This window comes from Leptinotarsa decemlineata, unplaced genomic scaffold (assembly GCF_025532065.1).
Source record: "Leptinotarsa decemlineata unplaced genomic scaffold, Ldec_3_MD MMD2_tig00026328_RagTag_RagTag, whole genome shotgun sequence".
Lineage (NCBI taxonomy): Eukaryota > Metazoa > Arthropoda > Insecta > Coleoptera > Chrysomelidae > Leptinotarsa > Leptinotarsa decemlineata.
The window spans coordinates 28,712,223-28,731,050 of record NW_027412688.1 but is presented as its reverse complement, the minus strand read 5'-3'; the positions used below and the strand labels follow the sequence as shown (position 1 = coordinate 28,731,050).

General features: G+C 33.0%; 1 protein-coding gene across 1 annotated transcript in view; it reads left to right on the top strand.

Moving 5' to 3' along the window:
• Positions 1-8,419: 8,419 nt before the first annotated feature.
• Parp1 (Poly-(ADP-ribose) polymerase) overlaps positions 8,420-18,828 on the top strand; it is a 28,898-nt gene continuing 18,489 nt past the window's right edge. Inside the window, exons 1-4 of the mRNA XM_074182318.1 lie at positions 8,420-8,648; positions 10,956-11,261; positions 11,316-11,503; positions 12,857-13,055. Of these exons, the coding sequence (XP_074038419.1) occupies positions 8,541-8,648; positions 10,956-11,261; positions 11,316-11,503; positions 12,857-13,055 (801 nt within the window). The 5' untranslated portion in view covers positions 8,420-8,540. The remainder of the gene's footprint in view (positions 8,649-10,955; positions 11,262-11,315; positions 11,504-12,856; positions 13,056-18,828) is intronic.

Genomic DNA, 18,828 nt, shown 5'->3' with positions numbered 1-18,828 from the left:
TTGACTAACTCCAAATGAAACTAAGAAAATCGGTTCTCAAAAATCTCTTAAGAATTACACGTCAAAATAATGTATCTTTCAACCCTACTGAATTCAAAGCAACAAACTATTATCTAAGCACTTGGACATTTGATCCTAATACACAGTCATCAATTATTTTCAAGACGAATTTTTATTATAATATCGAGTTCCTAGGCGGTAAGCTTTAATGATCTTAATATTACCAGAGAATAATTTTGCCCGACTCACTGTTTTTGTATAAGATGTCTCAACTGAATTATTCTCGTTAAACTCCCATGATAGAATTTCGTTATCAATTTTTCTCACCTTGTTTCAAGTGATTTTTTCGCAACTTCTCTATAGTAAACGAATTTTTCGTTGAAAATAAGTTTTTCAATACTGTACGTAATAATTATGATTTCCAAAAACTTCTACTCAAGGTCTTCACACGAACCGGTCTTTCACCTATCACTCCTACCACTCTACTCCACCCATTTCTATGCCCCCTCCTCAATGGGTTGCTATATTACTGGATCCTTTACCTATTCTCTTAATCCTCCTCAATTCAACTGACAGAAAAAAATCCCAATATGACCATATTGAATCAATGGATTGCTGAATATCAATTGTAGAAACCCGCATTTAACACGCAATTTGAAATTAGATACTTGATTTAGGATATCCGTGGATCAATTATTTCTGATATCAACCCTTGCTAAATATCTTTTGAAAATAGGTAGATTTACCTAGATTTCTGTTAAAATTTTTGAAAATCTACCTTATTCAACCTTAGTGGTTTTATCACAACTCATAAATCAGTCTTTTGAATCTGTCGAGTTCCCATCGTTTCTGAAGACATCTCTGATAATCCCTTTGTATAAGGGTGGACCCAATGATGACCCTTCCAACTTCCGGCCTATAGCACTTATTCCTACCCTTGCTAAACTCATAGAAAAACTAGTGAAAAGCAGAATTTTATGTTTTTGCAATGATAATAACATCCCTACTTCTCGTCAATTTGGATTGTATCTTTTATTATTTATGACTTTGTCTATAAGATGTAGTTCTTCAGACAATAAAGTATATTTGATTGATTGATTGATTGATTACAATTGAATTGAATCTCCCTTATTTGGTATTTTATCTGATTGTAGGAGTATCCATGAAAATCTCACCTAGAACGCTCCCTTGAAAAAAATTTCACACAAAGCTAGTCTCTGTCCATAAAGACATGTCGAAGGATCTGTGTAAAGTATTGTAAGCTAGGGTATAATAAAATCAATTGATGTAATAATTGTCAGACCAACTACCATGTATGGAACAATTTTCTAGTGGCCGAAAACTCTACATTGAACGGCACAGGCGAAGCTTCCTGGTTTACAGTGAGGCTTGCTTGGCTATTTCTGGTGCCATCTGCACCACACAGGTATCGGCCATAGAGAAGCTTTATAGACTATATAACCTCTTCTTCACATCTTTTTAGAGAGAGATATTGGACAGGCAAATTATAGAATTGTTCATCTTGCCAATTGCACAACTCAGGTATATGCAGAACGTAGCAAACTATGGGCTGACATAGGAAATGACATCTCACTTGATATCCTAACTTCGAGTATAGAAAGGACTAGATCTTCCGGTGAAAAGATAAATAAAGAGCAGATATATGTTGGTTTACCAAATGGATATATATATATATATATATATATATATATATATATATATATATATATATCCATATATATATATATATATATATATATATATATATATATAAATAAATAGATAAGTACTCTTTGATCATTCCCATATTGATTTCAATTTAAGAGCCACCGGTATACAGCTGTTTCAGCCTATTGGGCATCGTCAGTACCGGGCAGGCGGTCCTCGATTGAAGACAAAATGAGACGTTAACCATCTTGACTTTATTCAGGTTGGAGCCTGGCCCCCTTCCCCTTTTAACTGAAGTTTGTCAGAGAGACAAATGGGTCACAACTGATGTTTGATGGTGGCATGAAAGTCCTTAGACATCCATACCGCCCTTCGCGTTATACCCCTACCTGGCTGGGGTGAGATAGATGAAGATATTATTCATCTGTTAACAGAGGACATAGGGGCCTCATACGACAGAGTGTCGGGGCCTTCTATATCGGGAGGGGTCGTCTACAGCGTAATCTATAGCTTCCCTGACTAAAGGATTTTCGTGAGTTTCAGCATAATCTAAAACTCGCCGATTCCTCGACTGAATGGACTGCTGAATGGAAGGCAGCTTCAAATCTCTGCGGATGGCTTCATTCCGCACGAACCACGGAGCATTCACAATCATCCGTAAAATTTTATTTTGTAAAGTCTCCAAGATGGAGATATTAGTCGGAGCCGCTTGTCCCCAAACGCCTGAAGCATACATGATGACAGACTTGAACATCATGTTATAGATCGTGATTTTGTTCTTTAGGCTCAGCTTAGATCTTCTATTGATCAAAGGGTACAGGCTTGCCACCCGACCCTGGATCTTTGCCTTCACGCTTAACAGGTGCGGGTTCCAGGTGAGTCTACGGTCTATAATAAGACCTAGGTACTTGACCCGCGTTTGCCAATCAATCTCCCTTCCAGAGATTCTCACTTTCATGGCCGGAGAAGCTATCGTTCTTCCCATGGTTATTGCCTGAGTTTTATCCGGATTCACTCGGATCTTCCACTCGAGGTACCAGCGCTCGAGGTCGCCCAATGCACGTTGCATATAGACGATCCCGAGCTCCCGACCCATGGAAGATGAGAGGAGAGCCGTGTCATCGGCGTAGAGGGATACCTTCACATGCTCGGACCTCGGAAGGTCGCTGGTGTAAAGAGAATATAGCGTGGGAGAGAGCACGGCCCCCTGTGGCACTCCAGCGAGGATCTCTCTGTTGTCAGACAGAGAGCCCTCTACTCTAACCTGAAATGTTCGGCCTCTCAGGAAAGACCCAATCCACCGGATCAGGCCCCGAGGCAGGTCGAATGCGATTAGTAGACAAAATGAGAAAAAACCAAGAAAGTACTTGATAAAAATAGCTGCGTAAACGCAAGCGAAACATAAGTGGAACCACCTATTGGTGTGACACCCAAGTCAACTTGCCAAGTTTTTATGTCAGTGTTGGTGGTTTGACCAATCAACCGACAACTGCGGTAGCAGAAATTTGGGAAGCTAACCTGAAATGCCATCGGAAAACGAATCCACATGTTTCTAGAAATGATATGAAATCTAGAAAGGTTAATGCAGTCAAGCTGCTGGAAAATAATTCCATGAAAATCAAAAAATAATAAATAAATAGATAAGTACTCTTTGATCATTCCCATATTGATTTCAATTTAAGAGCCACCGGTATACAGCTGTTTCAGCCTATTGGGCATCGTCAGTCCCGGGCAGGCGGTCCTCGATTGAAGACAAAATGAGAAAAAACCAAGAAAGTACTTGATAAAAATAGCTGCGTAAACGCAGCTATTTTTATCAAGTACTTTTATCAAGTACTTTATATACAGGGTCCTGCAACAGTGGCGCGGTGTTCCATATCTCTATATAGGAAGCAGATAGGAATCTAATTTTCTATAATATTACCTTATTGCTCGAGCTCGACAAAATAAAAATATTGGCGGTCACACAGGGTGTTCGATTTTTTCTGGGCGGATCCCAACTGTGTCTTTTTAAATGGCAACCTATATTTTTTATCGCTTTTTCGGTTTCTTCATAGAAAATAAAATAAACTTTATGTATATCTGCACTTCAAAAATATTGACGGTTTTCGAGATATCTAGCATGACAGGTTTTTTTTTCCAATATTCGTCACTCAGAATATTTGAAATTATAAAGTGGTGCCAAGTCCAGTTGAAATTTTTTTTTGGTCGAATATTCTACATTGGTAACTCTCACAAACGATATATCTGAAATCGACCTGTGATATACAGGGTATGAAAAACCGCTTGCCAAATATTGTAAATGAAAATTTGCAAAATCTTCCTTATATTAAATGGAACACCCTGTATATTATTGATCCATAAGAAGCGCCAACGAAACCTCTACAAATTTCATTAAGTATTCCCTATGGCTAAGTTCAATAGTTTTTCTTAAATGAGCATTTCTTTCGAAAAATGGTCATTTTTTCAAAGCGAAATCCATTTGACGACTGATTAAAATATACGAAAGATATCTTGTTTCAATTTTGTACATGAGAAGGTGTCCAAACAAATATTTTTTAACGAAATAAATGTATGTACCTATCACTTTTTGCTAAATGGAAAATTATTTTTTCATTGGATGCAGAATTTCACTCATAAATCGTGCAATATCAAACCAAACAAGTTAAAAGAAAGAAACATTATAAATAACTATTTTTTTCATGTTATTATATTCATTCAGAGCTTGAGTTCTAGATATTCAAATTTGTCAACTGGCAAATTACAAAACTACAAAAGGGAGAGTTTAATTAAGGTTGATAATGAAACTTTCATAAAATATGTTCAACATGTCTTCCATTTTCTTGAATGCAGAGCTGAAGTCTATGTTTGAAAGACTGTTCTACCCTGCGCAAGACAGCTGGTGTAATGCTGCGAAAAGCATTCGTTATTCTAAGTCGCATATTTTCGGGAGAAGTTGGTGGCTAAACGTAAACCATATTTTTTATGTATCCCCATAAGAAAAAATCTAGTTTCGTCAAATCTGGTGATCTAGCGGGCCACCGTACAGGCCCATTCCGTCCTATCCATTTATTGGGAAATACTTCATTTAGATGATCTCTCACTTCTGCCGAATAGTGAGCAGGTGCACCATCATGTTGTAACCACATTCTATTGCGGAGGTCAAGAGGAATATCATCTAACAAACCTGGTAAATCATTTCGTAAGAAATTGAGATACATTGCACCATTCATATGTCCCTCAAAAAAGTATAGACCAATTACATATTCTCCAATGATGCCTCCCCAGACATTTATCGACCACCTATGTTGATAATCCACCTGTCTCAATAAGTGAGGATTTTCTGTCGCATAATAATGGTAATTATGTCGATTTACAAATCCATTTTTATGGAATGTCGATTCATCCGACCATAAAATATTATTGAAAAAATTTTCGTTTCGACGAATATTGTTCATGGCCCAATTGCAAAATCTCACTCTTTTCTCGAAGGCAGCATACAGTAGTTCTTGATGTAACTGAACGTGGTATGGATGCAAGCGATGTTTCTTCAATACTCGTTGCACTGATCTCTCACTTATATCCACTATTTCCCCAATTTGTCGTTGACTCCTACTAGGATCTTCTTCAACAGCAAGAAGAACTTGCAATTCATTATCTTCATTAGTAGCTGGCTTGATGCGCTCATGTTTGGAATAATTAATAGATCCAGTTTCAACGAATCGTCCCAAGACCTTTCGGAAAGATCTTTCATCTGGACGCCTTCTATCTGGATACCGTTGAGAATAAATTCTACTTGCCAATAAACAATTCCTGTCTGATTCACCTAATATGAAAATCATATCAATCAAATCACTTTTTGATAACAACATTCTGATGAAATTATACCGACAGTTCAACTTCACGATTGACTAAAAATTTCAATATTCATTTGCAGCCAAATATTTTGTTCTGTCATTTGCCAGACTACTTGATTTCCAATAAATATTTCATTCGCTGAAAGGTTGTTTTAGACCGAAAGAATATGGCACAAATTCCGAGATTTTTGAAATTATTGTAACTATTCAAGAACGTCCATTTTGTGGTGTAATTCGCAACTTGTTTATCTAGCAACAGGTAATTTTAGGAATGGGCGATATTTTAAGGAAAGGGTATTTTTTGTATATTCTTATCAGTCGTCAAATGGATTTCGCTTTGAAAAAATGACCATTTTTCGAAAGAAATGCTCATTTAAGAAAAACTATTGAACTTAGCCATAGGAAATACTCAATGAAATTTGTAGAGGTTTCGTTGGTGCTTCTTATGGATCAATAATATACAGGGTGTTCCATTTAATATAAGGAAGATTTTGCAAATTTTCATTTACAATATTTGGCAAGCGGTTTTTCATACCCTGTATATCACAGGTCGATTTCAGATATATCGTTTGAGAGAGTTACCAATGTAGAATATTCGACCAAAAAAAAATTTCAACTGGACTTGGCACCACTTTATAATTTCAAATATTCTGAGTGACGAATATTGGAAAAAAAAACCTGTCATGCTAGATATCTCGAAAACCGTCAATATTTTCGAAGTGCAGATATACATAAAGTTTATTTTATTTTCTATGAAGAAACCGAAAAAGCGATAAAAAATATAGGTTGCCATTTAAAAAGACACAGTTGGGATCCGCCCAGAAAAAATCGAACACCCTGTGTGACCGCCAATATTTTTATTTTGTCGAGCTCGAGCAATAAGGTAATATTATAGAAAATTAGATTCCTATCTGCTTCCTATATAGAGATATGGAACACCGCGCCACTGTTGCAGGACCCTGTATATATATATATATATATATATATATATATATATATATATATATATATATATATATATATATATATATATATATATATATATATATATATATATATATATATATATATATATATATATATATATATATATATATATATATATATATGCAATCGCAGACCCAGAACTGGAATTATCAACCTGGCTAGGGACATATGCGACCATATCTCAAGCGGAAATCTACGCTATTGATTTGTGTGTGGTTCAGACTGGCAGAAACAAATTTCACACTTGAATTGATAAAAATATTCTCGAATAGCCAAGTGGGTCTAGGGGTACTTGGCTCTTACCTAGTGATTTCTAGATTGGTAATGAACTGTCAGAAAATATTCCTGATCTGGATTCTTCGCCACTCTGGCCTGTAAGGTAATGAAGCTGCGACCTGTCTTGTGAAGAAAAGTTTTATCGAAATAAAATCTGTGATTTACATCGCTTTAGATTATGCAAAACAAACACTGAATACCTGAACTGCTACAAAAGTTTCAGATTTCTAGCAAACTCTTTAAGAATTGGCCAATTCCAAAACATTTATACATCTTTAGAAATATAATATCAAACAATGGTTAGTGATGAACTGAACTGTGTTTTTTAACAGGCCTAGTTACAGGTAACTGTAGTCTGAATAATCATATGAAGAGACTTTTACTATCGGAAGACAGTGCCATATTTTTTTGCAATATAATGAAATTTCGACTATCATCTCGAATTTGGACTTTCATCCCGAAATTAAGACTTTATTTACTCTTGAAATTTCGGTATGTTCTGAAATGATACATATACCAACCACATGGCAGATACCAGAGGAGAAGTAATAGAGTTGAGAAGCTAACCCTCTCGATCCAGTGGTACAGGGAGGTCATTGGAGTCGATATCCATATCCTCTGTAGACTCAAGGTTGCATTTTAGTTTGATATTTACTTCTGGTTCCATGAAAGAGAGTTTCACACTTTCTTGACAAGGCATTGCTACAAAGACAGGACGTTGGTATCTCGAGGTTCCCTTAGAAATAACTTATGGGCTCAGAGTCATACATCTTCTGAAAATCTTATACTACTACTGCGGTAATCTGTGTTCTGTACGGTACACAAACCTTAGCCCTTAGCATTGAGCAATGGTTGAGATGCCATTTGGTTAGGAAATAACAGCACTACGAATATTCCTGTTATTTTCACATCAGACAAGCAGACAAACGATGGTCAAATTTGCTCATATCTAAGAACAATGCAAAAAGTGATATTTCGTGTTGAAATTTATAGGAAATATTACGTTTTCTGTGCCTATTTTTTACAGCCCCCTATGACAGTGATAAGTAGGTTCGAATAAGTAGGAAAAAACTTCCAGTAGCTCCATTATTTTAGGACTTCATAGAAACTGAAATTTCTTCTATGGAAGTGTGGAACTGCGGGGTGAGGACACTGGTTAAAAGTGGAAGTGAAACGGAATATACTTGAAACAAAATGTTTGGAATATCAATGAAAATTGAATCGATTGTATCGATACACTTTTAGTATATAGTGATTGGTATCATTAGCTGTCGAGGTGAAATTGACAAGAATTTTGGAAGCGGTTGTGTTTTAGGTGCAACCTGTGATGTCTAGAAAGGTCACAGTATTTATTTTCTTCAATATTTCCGATTTTAATCTTGGATTATTATTGTTTCGACATTCAGCTCGGAAATTCAGACTTCAAATTGAGGTTGGGTCAAGTTTTGATGGAGAAATCATCTGAATTTTGAATTTCAAATTGAAATTTTCAAACTGCATCCTAGAAACTTACGTTAAGATCTTTTCCCTTCCAAACCACGAAAGCAAAGTTCTAACTGCCATGTTTGAGAGCAATATTACAACATGGCAACACTGTAACTGTCATTATTATTCCCGCGCTGCGATTGCAAATTTTGTAGGTTGTTTTTGTGTTGTCAAAAAAGTGCTATGAAACCGTATATATGATTTGTTGATGGTGTTATTATTAAATACTTTCTTGATTTTATATTTCATTAGTTGTTAGCAGTTGAAATGGATTTACCATATTTAGCTGAATATGCAAAATCTGGCCGTGCCAGTTGTAAAGGCTGTAAATCGACAATTTCAAAGGGTGAATTGCGTCTTGCCGTTATGGTCCAGGTAAGACAACGTTGTGAATATTGTTTACAGAAATTGGATAAGATCCTTTGTTATGTTTACAATTATTGAATTAAGTAAGTTATTTCTTCTGTGTATCTAGTAAATTGCTATTTTAGTGGCCTACGTTTTTCTACCAAAATATCTTTGATTTGTTTGAAAACTTCTCTGTTGATTTATTCACATATTTTTGGCAATTCAGACAGGATCAGTTGATAGTAGGTCACAAACTATTTTGATTTGATCCCTAAGAAGTTGATCACCAGGCAAGTCACTGGAATTTTTTGTTGTGCCTGGCCATTTCTGAGTGTTTTCTTCTGCCAGTTAAGGACAGTTTTCTTTGTCTGGAGCACTAGACTTTCTATTTATTTTCTAAAGTTTATGAAAATTATACTTAATGATGAATATGTCTAGATCTTTCTTCTGAAACTATATGAAGGCCAAAAAGTTGAAAATTTGAGATGCATATAATACAATTTATTTTGCCAACATCACTTTTTAATCTTCATTATATATTTACGATTTTGATAATATTCCACTCTATAATTAGTAAATATTCCTCAAATATCATTGCGAGGGAATATCAATCGAAATTGATAGTTCTTAAAGTTGTATTGACCTTTTGCAATACAGGAAACCCTGTTGAAGTTAATCCTATGAGTTTCAACTATAAACTACTTTGATTTAATCCTGCACTTTATTTGCCACAACTTGCTTCATTTATAGTCTCCCTTGGATCTATAACAAAACTAAATTTTTAATTTACTTGTTCATCTTAGCATCGAAACTATTTAAATGTATTCATGATAAACTATGAACTAAGTTCTTAGGTAATATTGACCATCCATGAGTGAGCACTAGGTTGAAACATTTCACTGTTATAGTAAATTTTGGAAAGTAAAATATAATAATTTTTTTTTTCTGATTGATTCGGCCGTTTCTTGATGAAGATCCATAGTAATTTCATAAACTACACCTTATGCTTTGATCTTCACAAAGTTTATTTTCAAAAAATATATCACATGTTTCGCTATCTCAGTGAAAAAGCTACTGTGATAGCGAAACATGTGATATATTTTTTGAAAATAAAGTTTGAGAAGATCAAATTATAAGGTGTAGTTTATGAAATGAAATTATTCTTATTAACTGGAACCAACCTAGTCCAGAGGATTGAATATATGGGTAATTGGTTTGAGTTGAAAGGAGTATATTTTTAGGAGAGATTAATTTTTGGGAAGGAAAACTTTTGGCTTTCTTCATCTTTATATTAAGGAATCTTCCAAAATAAATTGTATACAAAGATGAGTTGTTCATGCATGGAAGTAAATTTCAGACACAAATTGTAAGAAAAACCTATCAATACAACTACTTTCATATAAACATTGAAGTACACAAAAAAAAGGTTTCGAAACAACTACTCTAATATGAACAATGAATTATATAAAAAAAACTTTTTCCTGTTCAGTTTGTATTTCAAACATTTGTTGTGGAATTGAATCAGATATCGTTCATAGGATTGCTACACAATATAGTAAATGAAAGAGGTAAAATATCACTTACATGGAACACTGTCATCCTCAACAGCCAACATTTTGTTTCACAATAAGACACTTGCCTTATTGTCTTGCGACTTCTGAGGGTTTTGGTTCATAGGGGTTCAACAGGTGGTTAACGGAAAAACATTTAATTTTTTTTTAAATTTTGATGATGCATGTGTATTGTTTCATCGCCCAACTTTTACCAAACATTTGCCATTTCAATTTTTTTTAAATCTATACAAGTCAATATTTTGAAGGAAAATTTGTTAAATCAGAATATAGTGGTGTATGAATGACTCAATGAATCATTTTCATTCCTTATTATTGAAGTAAAAGTAAAATTGTTGTATGATAAGCCGTAACATTATGAAATGAAGTTTAAAGAAATCAAAATCAACTTCAGTTATTAGTTATAAAGGAATGTAATCGAAGTATGTCTTTAAATTGGTATTAATAACGTAACTGTCAAAAAATTAATTTTATTTGAATGGAGGAATGACTTGCAAATGGAAATATATTACAAATTAAACAAAATCCAATTTTTCACACTGCAATCTAAATTACTTTTAGATTTCCATTTACTATTTACCTTTTGAAATAACTAAAAGTGCAGGTACTATTAAAACTTTTGATAGGCGCCTGAAAATGTATAAATCCAGAATAGTATTCTTGAAAGAAAGCTTCTATAAGCCCAGAATGATTTTATTACAAGAAAGTACTTTCAGATTGGTTCACAACACTATACTCGGAGATAATTGGGATTTTTTTTCAGTCCCCGTTTCATGATGGAAAAAATCCGAACTGGCATCATTTTGATTGTTTCTTCAATAAACAAAGACCAAAAACCACCGACGATATTGATCATTATGAATCCCTGAGAGTAGAAGATCAGGACAGAATAAAAGCTCGAGTTGGTATAGCAACAGTGGCAATAGTACCAGACAAGAAAGGTAAAAAGAGAGCAGGTGGCCCAGATGCCCAGTTGAAAAAAGAAGCACTTAAGGATTTTACCATTGAATATGCCAAATCTGGAAGAGCCTTATGCCGAGGCTGTGAACAGAAAATTCTGAAAGATGAGGTATTTTTCAGTAACTTATTTATTTTTTTTTCTAATTGATGGAATTATTTTCAGGTACGCATTTCTAAAAAAGATTTTGATACTGAAGTTGGACGTAAATATGGAGGCCAAGACTTGTGGCACCATGTGACATGTTTTGCACAAGTGAGATCTGACTTGGGATATTTTGAATCTGGAGATAAGTTGCCAGGATTCAAGTCACTGAAACAGGAGGACCAGAAAAATGTGAAGAAACAAGTTGTGTAAGGAATATTAGAAAATTTTCGTTATTCTAGTCCATAAACCTTCCTTGCGTTGACCAAGACCAGGGTCTCATGTTTCTTAAACTTTCTCATGAACAGTCTAACAATATGGAATTTTGAACTGATTTCTTTTGTTGAAACAATTCATTATGGTTTTCACGGTTTAGGTACCAACTACAGCTTTCGGACTGAGTCATGGCCAGTGGGAGAAATCGTACATAAATACTTATTGTATTGAGGGAGGGGCTTCTCACCGGCCATGACTCAGTCTGGCAGCTGTACATGTTAGTGTATTTTATTTCTTCTCGCAGACATAAAGTCCACTTTATGGACTATCCAAGCACTAAGACTAAAGAGCAGTTTCTGATTGAAATTGAAGTATTCATTATTCGAATATCTACTCAACTCGCATAAACTAGTAATTCTGGAAAGATATGGTTATAGTCAGATTGCATGCAATTTCATTGATATTTTCTACACGGTTTTCTGACATCCAGTTTAGTTTGAAACTAGTATTATAAAGAGACAAAATTTATTCAAATGTTTCAAATTTGGACTTCCATTGTCTAAAAAAGTGTTATCAGATTTGAGATATATGAAAGAATAAATAAAATGAAAATGGATGAAAGGAAATGGTAACAGTACAGTGACTTTTCATGTCAGTATGTGCATATGTGAAAGGGGATGTTGATCTGAAAATACAATAGATAAATATTCATTTGAAATAGGAATCCTAATATATACAAATTCACTTAAAAACTGATTAAGATTGAATAAAATACATATATAGGATAGTTTTTTAAAAAAGACGATATACATTACTGACATTTCCAAAGTAATTAAAAGTGCACCACGTATACACATTCCTACATGAATCGAGTTGATGGTAATAATAATAAGTCATTCAAGTATCAGTTCACAAAACCGAAAACCTCTTTTCACTATACTATAGCTTCTTCAGATTCAGGTTCACCATTGGGACGCTTAGAGCCAACTGATATGTCAACATCTGCAACTTCTCTAATAGTGATTCGACGATTCTCCCCTTATAATTTTCTTCACTTTCTCAGCCCACCTCCGTCAATACAAAAATACCCATTCTCAATAGAAGAGAATAGGTAGAAATGAAGATAATTAATGTGAAGCATCCTGTGAGGGTTTGGCATGATAATGTTATTGTGCCACTTTTGAAAATGAACTATAATATACTTTTTATTCTAGTGGTTTTTGATCCACTTTTTAAGGAATTTGAAGCTGTAATGGAGATGAATTATGAAACAAAGTTGCATTGTTCATGCTTATTTTTGATTTAAGTTGCATTGATTTCGTAACTTCACTTGGGTATCATTGCAGTGCTATTAAGCAAGAAGACATTCCAGAGGAGAAAAAAATTAAGATTGAGGACCCAGTTTCAGATCCAATTGAGAAAGAATATCGAGAACAATGTAAAATTTTATTCAAACACCGTGATAAATTGGAAAAACTGGACTATAAAGAATTGGGATATTTACTGGAACATAACAATCAGGAAATTCCATCAGGCAAAGATGTGGTAAGTGAAAATGTTTTTATTTCACTTCTACAATAAAAAAATTATCACACATTAAAGTATTGCATTGAACCATTTCAAGTTGTCACTTATACCGATACAAGTTATCCTCTTGTATTTGATGTCAACTGTCGTCATAAACATATAGGAAGGTCAGTTGACAAAATGTCTGCATAAAATTTAAATATAATACAAAAGCAACGAGTAAAACTAATAATGAAATTGACAGATAATAAACCGCAATACAATTAAATTGAAGTACTTCAAAAGTGACGTAACAACTCACATGCCAAGTTTGAAATCAAGTCAGAATACAGATTAAACAAAATCCAAATTCGTTTATGTAATAGGATGATTGTTAAAAAAAATAAGTATATCTCTCGAGAAGGACTTGTATTGACAAGTTGATTGAAGCACGATAAAGAAAATAAATTAATGAGTCAATTATTCCTTTATACAATAATTGACATATAAATTAACAAATCTAGGTTTCTCTCAAATATGATGTAATGTTCTTGAGAATATGGTGTGTTGTACTAGTTCTTGATAGGCTGGTATGAACCAAATATCTTGGTGGGAAAAAAAGATTTGCAAGAGTCAATAAACTTGTGGATTATGCAAGTTAGTTAATTTCCTCAATTTCTTCCTCGACAATATACGTTCTTCACCACTTGAGGATATTTGGCAGATCAGACTTAGTTACTGGAGTCAAACTATGAATTGACAATCAAGATTTGTTTTGTTGAACTTGTTTTAACTCGTTATATACTCAATCAGATTGTTGTTGTTGTTGGGACAATATTCTAAGTCATAGAAATAAAAACAAAGAATTTGGTTTCAACATTAATTAGTTTTTGTTCAAACTAGAAAAGAGTATTTATTTTTTGAAAATTCTATTTAGTTTTTTCAGAAAGTTATTATGCAATATTCTACTAAACATGATTTGAAAGAGTTATATATATTTTTTTTTAAACTACTAAACATCTTCCACAAATTTCATGTCGACAATTCATAAAGTAATAAGTATTATAATAATAATATCTCTGAACTTGGCATTTGCAGAACTTCAAGAAAGTGTTGGTCAATTTCGATCTTCTGAATAAAATAGAATTTGGGTTAACCTATTTATTGAAACTGGAAGTTTATATTGAATAGCTGTTTTTGATTGAGGTATTTTCGGACAATAATTATGACTAATTGTGATCATGATCATGACGTAAACAAAGATTGCTTCTTTATTACTACTATTCAACTTCTGGATATTTTCTATTGTATCGACTGTATGGTCTACATAGTTTTGTATTTCATATGCTCTCATCGATTAATCCATTTTGCAGCGCTCTTGAGGGTAACTGTTTTCACTCATTGTAAGTTCCTAGTTTTCCAAGTTTTTTATTTGTTCAATTGTAGCAGAACTCACCTTGATAACCAGCAGTCTCTTGTTCTTGATCTGATTAAAAATAAGGCAAACGTTCATTTCTTGTCATGTTGATCATTATTAGTGAAATTTTTTGCTGGACATTCATTAAGAGCATCTTCTGTGTTGATTTTCAATCCGTTAGTTACGACATGATCATACTGCTAGTACCATGCCTGAGGAAGATATTGTATAGTGAAACACGTGTTGCGCAAAAATCTCGCAATAAAATGTTACTTGAATATATAAATTCATTTATTTCTACACTAGAGTTCAAAAAGGTTTTTACGAGCTTTTATTTGATTTTCAATGCTCCCATGTATGCATATTAGTTTGTGTCGAATCTTGTAACTGAGTTTGCCCAAGATGACAGACTAATTCTTTATGCACCTCCACAATAAATCCAATATGGCTGACCACGCAAGATGGCGGACTAGTTTTTATGATATGGGTACCAAATTAATGGGCTTCCCGACACTGTAAGTCAGATTGTACAGTGATAAAGATTATTGACGTTGATTTTTTTCCTAGATTTCTGGAAATATATCTGTTCCAACAACTTCAGGAAACCGCAATACATTCCTACTATCGCCGGCCCCAGTTCAGGAAACAAAGAATCCACAAGCTGATAATAATATATCCCGGAACGAAGATCAGTTGAATATTCGTGATGAGTTCACTGTTTTTGGGGAATTTGTTGGATATCAATTGCGAAAATTAAATAATTCACAGTTGCAAACCATCGCTCGTTATGAGATCAATAAAATTTTATTTCATTTAGAAATGCAGATACACAATGGCAACTCAGATATAATATCTGAAGACCTGACGAGAGCTGAAGTTAATGATACATTTTGATAAAGAAAATAATTTCGTTTTTTAGTCTACTTGTATACAGTGTTGCGCTTTTTTAAATATTATGTCATTATTTTTTAGTTCATATTAAGTATTGTAATTTTTTGCAATTTTAAAATTTTGTTATATTGTTTTTCAAAGTGGCTCTTTGGATGTTTATTCATTCTTCATGAATAAAATTTTTGGAAATTATTTTTGGCTTTCTACTTCTCTTTCATTCTACAAGAAAATGTGCGAAATTTCTTAAGGGAGGAAAAAAAGTAATTAATTTCATGGAAAGCCCTTTACAAAAATGTGTATATCAAGTACATGTTTATTTTAGATACAAACTGAAAGAAAAAACCCTTTGGAAACAGCTACTTTCAAATATGAACGTTGAATGACCCTGAACAAATTTGTTCTCATTCAATCTGTTCTTCAAATATTTATAATGTAATTGAAACAGATATCATTTACAGTAACACTGCATGAGATTGTGTAGCGTTGCCAATAATAAATCTAAGTGTTCTCTTTTCAAATTAAAATATTTGGTGGAAAGAAATCATACATTCATACAATCTAAAAATGGTAGTGACAAATACAAGAAAAAGTATATTCTTTATTTTAATAAAATCAATGCACTAGGCGTCAGAAAATAATGATTTGTTTTCAAAGCATAAGAAAGTTGAATTTCATCTGAAAGATCTGTATAATTTATGCTCTGTATAATGTATCAACTAAAAAGATAAACACTTTCTGGCTTTTGATTAGAGAACTCTTGGATCTCTCTCTCTTATATAAGTCAATGTGATCTATATGTTATTGGAAGTTCCCGAGGGCTCTATTCTCAGTACAACAGTTTCCAATTTACATAAACCTAATTTCTCGGCTTTCCTTGAAACGAATACTTCAGCTCTATGCTAAAATATACTTGTCTGCTTTATTATGGAATTAATAGTCAACAAAATAAACCTGAAATAGAGTAGTGGTTGAAATACTATAAGTTAACTCTTGGTAGTCAAAAGTCAAATTATTTGTATATATGATGGCATTAGGCATTGGCCGATACTGAAAATCCATAACTAACGTATTCAAAGAACCCTTTATCGTGAGATTTTCACCAAACAGTTTTACAAAAACGCAACACAAATTTCGCCATACAGTGGCTTCTTCATGCGTTTCTTTACAAACTATTATATTCTACATAGTCAATGCTTTATTTACCCAATTTTACAATTTGAAGTACCTAAATTTCAAGTACCTGGGTTTTACTTGGTCCTTTAATGTTTCATATGTACCTGAGTTTGTAATGAATCATATTACCTGACGTTATTTATCAGTTTCCACATTTGAAAAAATATTTAGTAATAGGAAATTATTCAATTCTCATTGATCACTCAGTAAACTACCTGAAATCTTGACTCTATTGATTTCTAAATATTCTAGAAGATTAAGTTTCAAACTTTTCTCTTCAAAATGTAACACGTCAAATTCAAGATTGAACTCCATGTCGTTCTGCTTAAAGGTGGTTTGCAAATGTGGAATTGGTCTTTCTATTTACAAAACTACTTCTATGCTCTTTTATTCTTTGGGAAAGTGTTCCCCCTGTTTGGCCAATATACAGTTTTGGGCAAGATCCACAAGTCAGCTTATATACTCCTGATCTATCCAACACCGAAGTTTTGTCTAAATTGTTTTTAATAAATTTACTTAGACTATTATTCGTTCTGTAAGCTACGTTTACGCATTCTTTCTTTAAAAAACCGGCAATATTATTGATGGGTTCATCCAAATATGATAATGTCCTATAACTGATGTTATCACATCTTGAATTTAGGTGGATCTGGTCTATGGCTTGCTTTTGTAGTTTTTTGAAAGAACAGAGTCTACAAAATCTACCTTATTGTTGACCGCGATTTGTTTGATCAAACTCGGCTCTCTCTGGAAATTACTATCAGACAGTGGAATATTCAATAATCTGTGAAGTATACTTCTGATAAACTGCTAACTAGCAGTTTATCAGATTTGTATTTTCATTCATAATTTTTCTGGAAACAACATTCACTCAATAATAAAATCAAGCACATTTGAAGCAACTCATAATTATAGCTCCACAAATGAAATCTACTTTACTCCAGGAGTATACTTTTGTATAATAATTTAGTGTAATGCGAAGTTGCTTAGAAATTAGAATAAATATTCCAGATAGAAAATTTAAAACATGATTACTAGTAATGCATTCAGAACTATCACCAGTTGAAATAACATTAAAGCGTTTTTTCAATTTATTTTGAATTCCAGTTTGTCATATTGGTTATTGTATTTGGCAGTTCATTGTATAATCTATTTAAGTATGATGAATCAATTGTTGTGTGTGTTAACTTTGAACAATTATAAAAGTCATTTGAAAAAATGTTTAAATAAACATGTTGGTCATTAAAAACTTTGAACGCCAGATTGCATGGCTGTTTTTTACTTAATGGGTGGAATTGCAAATTTTGAGTGCATGTAATGAAGACATATTAATAATACATTTTTTTTGGTGAGAAATAAATGAATTTTAGATATTTCAAATGCTTAAGCTCAATAGAATACTGATGATCAACTACCTCCGAATCACTTTTTGATACTATAATAAAGTATTTTCAAATTTTAAGTGTCAAACGTGGGCTGTAAGCTCTAAAACTTCATATTTCCTGGAAAACTGTAGAATAAATTTCATTTCATCTTTATTTGCCTCAAGAAAATTTTACATTTTATAGACACGTCCAAACCTTAACCCAAATAACTAAAGATAGATGATAGAATAATTTGTAGTCCTGGGAATATAATCGAGGTTGACAATGATTGTGATATAGGATATTGAAGAATAAAAAAACATATATGATCTATATACAAGATAAAATACATTTTAGGGGATGACTAAATATGAATATATAAAATGTAAAATGTATGAATTATATATAAAACGTAAATGTATAAAATATATGAAGTATGATGTATAAAATGTAAAAAATATATAATGTTAATGTATAGAATGTCCAATGAATGAAATATAGATAATATATGGATATATACCGTAACAATAAAATGGGAATTTATATTCAATCACTGTGATTATCCATGAACAAATGCCGATTTTCAGCGATCAACTGAGTAAATTCTTTGAAGTTGTAAATCCAGTTACTAGATAAAATACATTTAAATTTGGATTTGAATACTTTTGGAGGTAATTCTCGAAATTGAGATATATCTGCAAGATATATATGAACTAGCATTTCCAGTGACTGCAATGGACTTCACTTTTTGGGTTACTTCCATTTTCTCGCAGCAAATAGTTCTTATGTATTTGCCATCTTTGATTACCTTAAATTTAGTACCTTTTTTTTCAACGAATTTTTTACGTGATTCTTTAAATTGACATAACTTTTTTTCTTATGTACCGTTAGAAATTTTATGTGAAGCTGACCACAACACATGAACGAAAACTTCACCCAAAATCGGTTATGCCGTTTTTGAGAATAA